General features: G+C 43.7%; 1 protein-coding gene across 2 annotated transcripts in view; it reads right to left on the bottom strand.

The window, feature by feature from the left end:
• fuss (SKI family transcriptional corepressor fussel) overlaps positions 1-12,978 on the bottom strand; it is a 127,121-nt gene that overhangs the window by 16,286 nt on the left and 97,857 nt on the right. For both annotated transcript variants that reach the window (XM_071683782.1, XM_071683783.1), the window contains exon 8: positions 8,792-9,032. In XM_071683782.1, coding sequence (XP_071539883.1) covers positions 8,792-9,032 — 241 coding nt within the window. The remainder of the gene's footprint in view (positions 1-8,791; positions 9,033-12,978) is intronic.

Genomic DNA, 12,978 nt, shown 5'->3' with positions numbered 1-12,978 from the left:
GAGAAGGAGGAGTAGTGAGGAAGGATATCAGGAGTAGTAAGAGGAAAGAGGAAATGGAAGAGAGGATGAGGCAGGGTGGGAGTGCCAACTGTGACCGCTGTTGAGTAACGTGGTAACAAGTTGAGTAATGTGGTGAATGCGTAGGTGAAGGAAATGGTGACTAACGTGGGGAGAGACGTGGCTAATGATGAGGAGAGTGAAGTGGTGAGTAATATGGTAAGTAGAATGGTGAGTGACGTGGTACGTAATATGATGAGTAACGTGGTAAGTAATATGGTGAGTAACGTGGTAAGCAATATGGTGAGTTGCTTGGTGAATGACGTAGTGAGTGAAGTGGTGAATAACGGTGTGAATGACGCTATGAGTGAAAGGTTTTGATGAGAGGCTTTGTTGGGAAGTACAACGGAGGGAGTGTGGCATAGTTAGACAGTGTGGGTGACGTCGGCACCTGCACGAAGAAACTGAAATTTGCCTTAAAATTTTAGACTTGTATGGCACTTATGCACAGCGAAGCCAATCGTCTCCCTCGTGAGGCGATCTGGGGTCAGCGAAAACACCGGCGCCCCAGCGAGAATAAAGAGCTGTTGACACACGCTTCGAAAAGTATCGAGTATACCTCAGAAAAATATTCCATTTTACAACTGTTTTCGAGATGACTTGTACTACGTTTTTCGATTGAAGTCATGCCTCCTGTATTGGTTCACGGTAAGAACCGAAATAGAGGTGTTAGAGCAGAGGCGTGCATCAGATTATTCTGCTAGATATCTTGTGCAAGACGAAATGAGAGAATTGAGTTCCAGTCAAAAAGCCGCTGGCTACAAATTTGCTCACCATGGAGGAGAGAAGAGATGGGGGTGACCAGACTTTACATAGCGAATACTTCTTCAAGAGGTGTAATGACAGCATTACCCACAAGAAGCGAGGCAGAAAGCTCATTGGGAAGACCGTACAGGAGTTTATATTTTAGTGTCGGTAATGATATTGTTAACGCCGGCAAAATACAGATGTGTCAAAAACTGATTAATGGTAAAGGAGGCTGGAAAAGTGGCCACCGTCAGTGAAGACCTCTGTCTTCGGACAACATATATGGGTAACCTTATATAAGTGAATACTTAAACGCTTTTTTTTCCCAAATTTTGGACTTCTGTCTTTAGAGTCGTGAAAAGGGAACGGAAGGGGTCGTGAGACGCCTTGAAAATATAGACACAAAAGGGTAAACGTTAAAAGTTATATCATGATGGACTATAATCCCAGTGATATCTGTGGTACAGATTAGCATAAACAAGTGAGATAGTGTGAGCTACTTTGCCAGGGAACCTCGAGTACGTTCCGTTGTATGGAAATATTAACGCACTGTGACAGACTTTGTGGTATCCCGTAAGTCCAAGACGAAGCCTTCATATGGTGCAGCTGGTTCTTTTCCACCTCAAGGCTGAAAGTGCGCTTCATGGTTTTCATCACATGTAAGAAAAAATCATAGCAACACTGTCCACAGTACCTCTGATACATTGATTGGCATGACAGAAGACTGACGGTCAATGATTTTCAGTTTTGAATTTCAGTCATATCGTGGAGTGCACTTGTTATAAGTTGGATAATAAACGCAGATCAGAACTGGAATTATGTGGCAGATGTACTCGTAACAGATGATGTTGCTCTGTTAACTGAGTCGAAAGAAAACCTTCGTGGAATGGAAATTCGCTGTGTTGATGCTGCCGAGGGAGGAGGATTCTACGAATATGCACAAGTACGAGTCATGGGTCGTGCTTGCCAGGGATGGGTATGTCCAAGGGAATGTCACTCTTACAAATGGAGACCTGGACGTTGTCCAGCGAGTCTGAAAGTGTTTAAGAGCGACAGTCAGTAAAACTGATAGAGAAAAAAATCATAATTCAAGATCAGTGTAATGCTGATGCGAGGGTTAGAGAAGGTCAGAAACTATGATGAATAACGGGTTAAAAATTTAGTTTGAAGGGAACCCCGAGTCCGAATGGTGGGGTAACCTGTTCCTAATCTTCTTCATCGAGCTGAAGCTTGGTCATCCTGAATGTAGCGACGTCAAGAATGTAATCAGCTGTGAGGAAGAACCCGTAACGTGTATCATGCACTAAAGTCCTACGAAATTCCATCAAGAATGAAGAGATGAAAATATATGAAGTGAAAGAAAAATTTTTCAACACACTGTTGCTTCATGACAACCCCAATCAGATGGGACGCTCACACACAACATGTAATCAATGGAATTGAGGTCGGTGGAAAGATTTATGATCGTGTGGCTTTAGGTAGGAGGGGGAAGGTAGATCGCTGGAGAGATGGGTAAACTCAAGTGGAGTTGATAAGAGTGTGAGAGACGTGGCAAGAGACGGTGCCAGAGGAATGAACGCAGAAAACATATTGTGTTCTTGGACAGAGGTGTGAGCGGAGACGCAAATCCCTCCTGAGGTCCCAAGTCTGTGAGCAAAGTGAGAGCCCACGAAGAGCTCCAGCTTGTGGGTAAAGCTCTCCTTACGTTGCCGCACTGTACATAAGAGGAGGAAGCGTGTGAGAGCCTCGCGAGGCATTATGGACTTGACTCACAGACGGAGTGATGCATTGTGGCTAGAAAGATGTGATTTGTTTTACTGGTAACAAATGTTATTTCCCGTATTATTATTATTATTATTATTATTATTATTATTATTATTATTATTATTATTATTATTATTTATTATTATTGTTATCATTATTATTATATATTATTATTATTATTATTATTATTATTATTATTATTATTATTATTATGTATCATTGTTTTTGTTTTTGTTATTATCATTGAGTCATTTACATATATTTTTTTATGACTAAGTAGTTGGTGATGTACGTGAAGAAGTCTGGGATATGTGTGTCTGTGTTTACTCATTTTATGCATGGTACGTGTACCCCAACGTGCATGGTAATGCTTCTTTGTCTTTGGTTATCTGCACTAATGATAGCTAACTGGGTATCCTCTGAGTATGGTTGTATGTATACTTTCACAGGTTTGACTATTACATGTGTCTCCGCGCAAGTCTTTGTGAATCGTGTAATTTGAATATTCATATATAAGCATGTTTGGATTTATTGGCTTTGGCGTTTATTTGTTCTGTTATTCTGATAGACAGCAGTGTGTGTGCGTGTATCTGTGTGTGTGTGTGTGTGTGTGTGTGTGTGTGTGTGTGTGTGTGTGTGTGTGGGATGAGGAAGTTCAATTTCTAGTGAAAGAGAGAGGAGAGATAACATGGGTGTTATCTTCAGGGAAGGAGTGCATGTAATTGGGAGATGTACTGGAGAAAGCAGCTCTGCCTTTTGCATTAGCTCCCCTTAACCGATGTTCCCATTTGTCCTCATGGTTCTCTCACACTGCTAATCTTCTTCCATATCACCTTCATTTTCTCAAGTTTGTTGGTACTCACTCGCTCACCCCAACTCTCATATGCCCTCGTTCTCAGTCCCTGCACCTTCGTGTATTCTTTCATCTCTCTCTCTCTCTCTCTCTCTCTCTCTCTCTCTCTCTCTCTCTCTCTCTCTCTCTCTCTCTCTCTCTATATATATATATATCTCTATATATATATATATATATATATATATATATATATATATATATATATTTATTTATATACTTTCTCAGTTGAAATGTTCTCATCTGTCACTGCCACAAAACATGTAAAAAAACATTGAAATATTCACCAGATTATGATACTGACATCAGTTCCCGTAATTAAGCTAGAACAGCAGAGGGTATACAGAGCTGAGAGCCAGAGGGAACACATATTAGTGGCTTCGAGAAGTGATTACTTATTGTACATTGCCTGGTGTACATGTTCGTGAGCAGTGTTCTGTACACTGCAGACAATTGTGCTCATAACGCTAGCGTGGTCACAAGAGAACATTATTTATCACAGAGATCAGAAAGCACTGATAAAACCGCCAGGCAAAAATGTGCGGCATGCGAGAGGCCACTAACAAGCGCGTCCTGCAGGAGGAGTGGTGTGGCAATGGCCCCGCTACCCTGTACTCACAGGACACAGCCAACATTGTACATTGCAATTAGACGTAGGGTGCGACACGCCTGATTGTTTCTCACGGCGACTCTGAATCAGTAGAATAAAACCATTATTAATTTTTTTTTTTCGTCACATTGCAAGTCTGAGGAAACAAGGGACAATTGTCGGTACGCCGTCGAAGAGCTGTGGTTGCGAGGAGTGGTGATGTGGTGGTGTTGTGCCGTGGTGGAGGGGGCGGTGCTTACTGCTGATGCGGGACACGCGACGCCCGCCCTACGACCACCAATTACCACGCCAGATCTTATCATCGGCACTGTCCACGTGGTGGTAATTGTTCTGCGGTAATTAAGGCTACCACCGTCACCACCACCACCACCGCCGCCGCAGCTCGTGCTGCTCCTTTCTTCACGACCAGGCTGGCTGATGGCTCCGGATAGCGCTGGCCGGGTAGCCGTCCACCGCCAGGCTGGTCGAACCCGGCAAAGTACTACCAGCTCGCTCGCATGGTGGGAGTGTTTTATTTACGTATCGTCACGGAATTCAATGATGTCTTTTACTTTCTCGTCCTCCCCAGTACATGTAGGCGACTGCCAGTGTCTCAGGAATCTAAACCATTTTAGATATATTTTGCCGAGATGGTTGATATTATTAGAGGCTGTAAGAGAAGTGGAGGTGGGTGGAGGACCACATCTACCACTTGTGTCCAAAATTCTTATTTTTCGTTTAAAAAGATAGCTCGAAAAATTGTAGACATGAGGAAGTATGTGTCGCACATTGCGAAAGATCTTTATTACATTTCCAGAAAGTTACATGATTATTTCTACAAAGTTACATAATTATTTCTACAAAGTTACAGAATTATTAATGCATTTTCGGTCCCTTGTGGCAATGAGGTCAGGCTCTTCATAAACTAGGAATAACAGAGTCATTATTGTACGTTTCTACTTGACTCTATCTCAAGAATTTGTTTATGAAAACAAGAACACTTACTTCGCCGGGGAGTTTAAGTAATTAGGCACTTAATTTCTTTGCGTGTTAAGTAATTCATACGTTGATCAACCTGTCCACAGGTGTAATTACTTTCAACAATGTACTCCTGTAGCTATTCCAGTGTTGCGGCCGACGATGTCCGGCAAAGATAAAATGGGTCAGTTGAGTTGACGCCTCATTTAGCTGGATCTATTTGCGTCTGTACCTAGTACTCTCGAAGTAGTTTAACAATCGCCTTACTGAGGCAGCTCCAGGAACAGGACAGCAGTCGCCACATTCACACACATACCTTCTGTAGCTCCAATGTTTAATGGACTTAGACACAAGCGCTCCAATCACAACCAAGTTCTACACTGACTCCTTATTGAACTTGGTGATATTAGAAGCCTTTATTCATCCCAGTGACAGCGCGATGACCTCCAGAGACCATAATGATCCCATTCGTTCTGTCCACTACACGCTCTTCATTTGCCTGAATGTATGGGCCACTGTACCCATAGGCTTCCTTCAGTCCATCTCTCTATCTCCATCTTGATCTTCTCCTCCCTCTATCTCCCTCCACTTATGACACACAGATCTCTTAATCAGTCTTTCTTCGCTCATCTTTTCCATACGTTCCGAACCATTTTAGCACACCTTGGTCGGCCTTTTCAGTTGGACTACACTCGCTACCAAGCCTCTTTCTTACACTGTTATTCCCTACATGATCATCCCGCCTGACATTTCGTGTCATCCTCAGGCATTTCATTTTCAACACTTTCATCCTCTTTATCTTTGCGTTTAAGGCCCAGAAAACATCCATACAGCACTGTATCCTCAGACATGCCCATCTCTTCCCTTAAAGACACTGAGGTGTCCTTTCACACCTTAACCCCCTGTTCCATCATATGACGCACCTCAGCCCCCACTGTTGCAGCCGCTGCCACGTCCACTCTTCGGTATCTGAAGATATGCGCCTCAGATCTTCCCCATTTAAACTTACAATAAGACCATCCTGTTTGTCTCCTGTGCTACATCATATTACTTTACTTTTGCTCACATTTGCTCTGAACTCTCTCCCTTCACATATTCCGCTAAATACTGTCACCAGTTTTCGGAGTTTTTCTCTGGATATTGACACTGTGTCATCTGCAAACACCGTCTGATTCAACCCTCGTGCCCTTCAACCCCAAGAATACTATAAGATTCACACACACACACACACACACACACACACACACACACACACACACACACACGGAGCAAGAGAATATCCTTCAAGCATTTTCTCACCTTATTTTTGGCTACTTCTTTTTTTGTCTGCGTTATCTTCATTAGGTGCTGTGTGGCTTGTTTCTCTCTTAAACAACAGATGGCGTGTTGCTGCTGACCCGGGAATGGGAATTATGTCAATAAGACTTGATTACCACTGCATATCTAATCAAGCGAAAAAAATAGAATGAAGTACTTTTATATTTTTCATTATTTATTTTTTTTTTTTTTATCTAAGCCTGCCTCGTGTCCATTAAGAGTGGTAATGTCATAAGGCCAGTGCTATGTCATTACCTTCCCTTCCAGCGAACTTTACAAGAGCTGTGCACTTTTTACGGATGTAGTAGATGAAGTAGATGGAGCAGTAGTGTTATCTAATGCCTCTCAGCTAGTCAAGCGTATTGGTAATACTGAGAGTAGAAAAAGATATCTTTGTCTTTCTGCTCTACGCCCATGAAGAAAACGTTTGAAGATTATGAACGAATGTAGTTTGCAAGTCATACACCAAACGTTTTGTTCCCACTGATGACCGAGTCATGGAGAGGATTTGTTATTTCGTTGGTGTTCAGAAATGATTTTAAGAATAGGGAAACTAAAATACTGCTTGGGAAAGATATACGTTCCCTCATTTGCATCTCACGTCTGAAGTTCCTCGTGTGTTCTATGTCAATCGTGATATAAAGTACATCTAAGCTTAGAAATTTCAGTGAAGTGATGAGAGGACAGACAAGTGATTATTTTGAGTGGTAAATATAGAGGAAGTAGACTTGATGAAGGAATACTTTAGAGGCAGTGATCGCAAAGACAGAGGAGAAATGTGGTCTTGAAGACTAGGGTTGTGGAGGAGGGAATGACACCGTGTACCAGGGAAAGTAAAAGGGCGACGACGGAGGAATCCTAGTTGTGTCTGCCGATGACGTAGATAGAGAGTTAGCTTTAGGAAGGTTGAAAGACAGTGAAACACACTGTTAGCTCAAGCAGAAAGGGTTGTGAGGAATAGGGAAGAGGTAAAAATAAAAGAAAACTGGGAAGAAACCTGTGTACTTAAAGAGTGAAAAATCAAGGGAATGTGTTCGATTCATATGAGAAGTTGAGAGGGAACAGTGAGCTGAGGGAGGAGACGATCAAAGATGTAACCACTTGATTCATCTATTGATGAATTAAACAGCTATGGTGACGTCACTCGCCCCTGTCGCAAACCCATCTTCACCCAGAACCGCTCACCTTGTGAGCTGGTGAGCGGGTCAGGTATAGGGTTCGAGTCTGCGAGCAAGTCAGGTGTGATGTGTGGGGTGTAAGCTTTTGAGCTGTCCAAGTGTAGTTTGTTGTTTAAGTCTTTGAGCTGGTCAGGTGTGATGTATGGGGTTTGAATATGTAAGCAGGTCAGGTACGATGTGTGAATCTTTGAGTAAATCAGGTATGATGTGTCGAGTATGAGTCTGTGAGTAGGTCAGGTATGCTGTAGGGGGGAGGGGGATGAGTCTGTAAGTAAGCCAGGTGTCGTGTGTGGGATGTGAGTCTGAGATCAGGCCATGTGTGGGGTATGGGGGTATCCTGTGGGGTGTGTACGTGTCTGGGAGCAGGTCGGGTGTTGGGTGTGGGTAAGTGGGTGTGAGGCTGTGTGTAGGACCAGTGATGGGTGGATCCGTGCACCCACCATGTCCCAGCAGAGACACCACACGAGCCGGTGACACCCACCGTCTGGCCGCCGACACGGAATATATAAATGCTTTATTAGAGAGCGATAAGGGGCGTTGTGGTACTGCTGGGGGTTGTTAGCCTCCTCACACACAGGTAATTACTGCAATAACGAGCCTGGCTGCTTTAAGGAAGGTTGTAAATCTTGAAGTGGATCGCGTGACGGCGGCTGGGCCTTGGGTGGTCGTTAAGGGAGGTGTCGTGGTTGTGACACACACACACACACACACACACACACACACACACACACACACACACACGAGAGAGAGAGAGAGAGAGAGAGAGAGAGAGAGAGAGAGAGAGAGAGAGAGAGAGAGAGAGAGAGAGAGAGAGAGCCCCCCGCGAGTGTATAATTCCCTCCCCCGTACAATACGAAATAGTAATTGTAAATAGGTGATTACACAGGCAGGTACATCCCTTCGGCTGGCGATGAGGAGTTTCGCACTTCAGCAGAGAGCTGTTGACATGGAACTTTCAGACACATGGATTTCGAGGAACGTTTGCATTACATTTCCTTAAGTGTACGTCATGCTTGGTTCGAGGGATACCTCCAGGGTTCGCTTTAGACCTCGACTTCTTCAGCACGACGCGATGGTTCGACCCATGAGCACGACGCATGCGACCCTTGAACGCGACGATACAAGCCATGGGTACGATAGCCTGGTCTTTGCCCCAACTCTCCAGATCAGGTCATAGGTCATGCTACCACATCCCAGGGTCGCTCAGCGTGCTCGAGAGATATAGCTGAGGGTGAGGGAGCCAGGCGACCGCCCGCCGTGGCCACTCAAGGCTCACCTCACATACCAACTGAGAGTGTGAGAGGGACTCACCTTTAGTCAGATGGTGTCCGGGCTGCAGGGCGGTGTGCAGGCTGTGGTGCAGGCTGTGGTGCAGGCTATGATGCAGGTGGGAGGTGTAGGTATACTTCAGCCGTGCCATCTCTTGCTCCACCCTCCTGCGGGCCTCTACCTCCCGCAGTAGGAAAAGCCGCAGACGAGGATCCTCCTCAGCCGCAGCGGCGGCGGCGGCAGCGGCAGCACTGTTGGGGGAATCGCTGGACGCCGCAGGCAACTGTGAGGGAAGAGATGGTGGCAACTGTGAGGGAAGAGATGGTGGCAACTGTGAGGGAAGAGATGGTGGCAACTGTGAGGGAAGAGATGGTGACAACTGTGAGAGAAGAGATGGTGGCAACTGTGAGGGAAGAGATGGTGGCAACTGTGAGGGAAGAGATTGTGACAACTGTGAGGTCAGGAGATGGTGGCAACTGTGAGGGGAAATATGGTGGTAGCTTTGAGGGGGAGAGATGATGGCAGTTACAGAAAGATTCTCTTAATTGGGACGCCCCTGAATAGCAAGGATGAAAGAATCACCAGAGCCATTAGGCGTCACACATCCTCTCGAGGAGGTTGGTAGACGTAAAATTACAACACTGGGAACACGCTGTAAATGGCGGACTTAGATACCTCAGACTTAATCCGCTACGGCTTGAGGACTTATACTGAGAATTCAAAGGCTGGGGGTAATTAGTATTCATATGTTCGAGTACCGCACCTGATATCTTAAGACGAGGTTGCGGGGCCATTTAAGATCGTCTCGTCTTTAGTGTGTACCATCGCTCGCTAAGTTGGCGGCTTATTACTAGTGGCAGCTTGTCGAGAGCTTCAGTTTAACTACTGACGCTTGCGATGACGAGGCTGGCTGGCCAGCCAAGACGAGGCATTGATCTCTTATGCAAGACAACCGTAGATTATGATGCCGAGATTTTTGGTTTTGATGATGTCTGGATCTTTGTTGATGGTGAACGGTCGTGTGAAGATTCTGATCCGAGGTGTAAAAAAATTCACAAGTTTGTAATGACACATAGACTGTCACTTAAATATAACTTGTTTTTCATCACTTTGTACCCAGTCCAGTGCTTCAGGGCTGACTCTAGTATTCGACGGTCAGAATGGAATACATAAGGAATGAAAATAGACTAAATAACATGGAAATTGATAACGTTAAAAATCCTCTCCTCTGTCATATAAGTTATACGTTTCCAGAGACGAGGACAAACCCCACTGGGTCAGCTGTAGAGGGGAAGAGATACCATGTTGAACACTTCTTTATCATAGGGGAGAGAACTAACTAACATATACACACACGCCTATGGACACACAGGCAGACTGACAGACAGAAACACAGATACGAACGCGCAAACAAAAACAAAGTTAGGTAGAGTTGTGATTGCCATGGAAACAGAGATGCGTTTTAAGTTCGCCCTTTGCGTCACTTCTATTCCAGCCTTCCATTCGTGCCATGTACCTACCAACGCATGTTCACTCTCAGCTTCCTACGAATGCCAGAGGGCACATGACCTATAAATTCAACCAAGTTAGACAACCTAATGCTGAAATCTGATTGGTCAAACACCAACATGATTCCTTTTCCCCCCATAGTCTTGCTCCTGTAGCTTCGTGCGTGTACGTCCAGCTCCAATGACTCATCCGTCTACAGAGGTAAACTGTCATGGGCCGTTTGCCTACCTGAGATGGACTGATGCTAAGATAAAAGAAGTTTGCCTCTCAGGCGGGAAATGTATGTAGGTCAGGACGACCGACTTTTGGCGGTTTGTTGAGACGCTCACCAATGTACAACTTGCATGACGAAGTGACATGAGAGATAGCACCATGGGAACCGAACTGGGATGTGAAACTGGACCACGATGTGGACACGCACACGACCACTGCCATGGACGACGAGGATGGCAGAATAGTTCTTGTCGCTACGTCTATCATGCGGACTGGAAGCTAAGGCGCGGAAGTGTGAGGAACGATAACTACGTCTGTCGAAATTACCCTCCCGCACTTAATCTCAAGTTAGACTGAAAATGATGGTAAACTGTGTTGCTACGCTGCATGATTCAGTTAATATGGCGAGACATTGCTTCCGGCCTTGTGTGATATCAAAATAGAAAGAAAAGTCATAATTTGATACTTTTGAAAAAAAAGAGAAAAAAATCGGCCGTCTGCTTATGTGATTATTTGCCTTTTCAGACAGTGGCTCTTGGCTAATGTATATATATATATATATATATATGTGTGTGTGTGTGTGTGTGTGTGTGTGTGTGTGTGTGTGTGTGTGTGTGTGTGTTTATCGGACTCCGCCAGCAAAGCGTTACACCGCAAGTGAAAAGTCATCTTTTGCGAGGCTGCCTCACTGGAAGTATCTCATCAAAGAACTTCTCACTCCGAAGGAATTCACATTTCCATGTTTGTGGAAGTAAAGTTGCCGTGAGCTCCAGGTGCCTCTGGAAAGAGATCCAGGGCATCACGAGGACTCTCTTTCCAGAATGAGTTCCTGGATTATCTATCTAATCTGTCTATCTTATATATATATATATATATATATATATATATATATATATATATATATATATATATATATATATATAAATGTATATTTCATTATTGTACTTAATCGCTGTTTCCCGCGTCAGCGAGGTAACACCCGGAAACAGACGAAGAATGGCCCATGCACGTACATATACATACACAGACATATACATATATAGACATGTACATATTTATACTCGCTTGCCTTCATCCAATTCTTTCGATACCCCGCCACACAGAAAATAGCGTCGCTACTCCCTGCTTCAGCGAGGGAATGCCAGGAAAGCAGACAAAAAAGGTCACATGCGTTCACACTCAGTCTCTAGCTGTCATGTGTAATGCACCGAAACCACAGCTCCCTATCCACATCCAGGCCCCACAGACCTTTCTATGGTTTACCCCAGACGCTTCACATGTCCTGGTCCAATCCATTGACAGCACGTCGACCCCGGTATACCGTATGGGGATACGGGAGAGAGAATACTGACCAATTATTCCCTGCGTGTTGAAGAAGGCGAATAAAACGGGTGGGAGCAGTGGCCTGGACTTCCTCCCCTTCTGTTTTACTTTAAGAGGGAACAGAGAAGGGGGCTAAGTGAGGATTTTTTCCTTTTAAGGCTTAGTCATCTGCTCTTGACGCTCCCTGTACCGCGGGAAAATGGCCAATATTTTTAATATATATATATATATATATATATATATATATATATATATATATATATATATATATATATATATATTCATACGATTCGCCATTTCCCGCATTTGCGAGGTAGCGTTAAGAACAGAGGACTGGGCCTCAGAGGGAAAATCCCCACCTGGCCCCCTTCTCTGTTCCTTCTTTTGGAAAATTAAAAAAAAAAAAAAAAAAAAAACGAGAGGGGAGGATTTCCAGCCACCCGCTCCCTCCCCTTTTAGTCGCCTTCTACGACACGCAGGGAATACGTGGGAAGTATTCTTTCTCCCCTATCCCCTATATATATATATATGTATATATGTATATATGTATATATATATATATATATATATATATATATATATATATATATATATATATATATATATATAGTGTGTGTGTGTGTGTGTGTGTGTGTGTGTGTGTGATAAAGCAAAGCAAAAGGATCATTTCATTTGCATAACCTGTTGAGTTTAGTGCTGAACCAGCTTTACAGATTGAAGGGTCACGATTCGGTGTCCTTGATATATAGTGGTGTGCTATCTTACTGATGGGTTTCCAGCAATTTATATTTTTCCTTTTTTGTAAAAAAAAAAAAAAAAAAAAAACCAGCCGAACGTAAATGTTGAAGACCTGCTATGGCACGTTTATATTTTGTCGAGAATTTTGCGTGTGTATCCGTATTGCGTACACCGACCTTATGATATATATATATATATTTTTTTTTTGCTTTGTCGCTGTCTCCCGCGTTTGCGAGGTAGCGCAAGGAAACAGACGAAAGAAATGGCCCAACCCACCCCCATACACACACATATATATATATATATATATATATATATATATATATATATATATATATATATATATATATATATATATATAATTTTTCTCCTGAGACTTCGTGGTATCATAAGCTCTCTCGCCAACTGAACTCTCAACTGTTCTCCTCCTGGGAATGTTTTGCGTC

The sequence above is a fragment of the Panulirus ornatus genome, chromosome 37 (genome assembly GCF_036320965.1).
Source record: "Panulirus ornatus isolate Po-2019 chromosome 37, ASM3632096v1, whole genome shotgun sequence".
Taxonomy (NCBI): Eukaryota; Metazoa; Arthropoda; class Malacostraca; order Decapoda; family Palinuridae; genus Panulirus; species Panulirus ornatus.
This window is presented reverse-complemented; position numbering and strand designations above follow the sequence as displayed.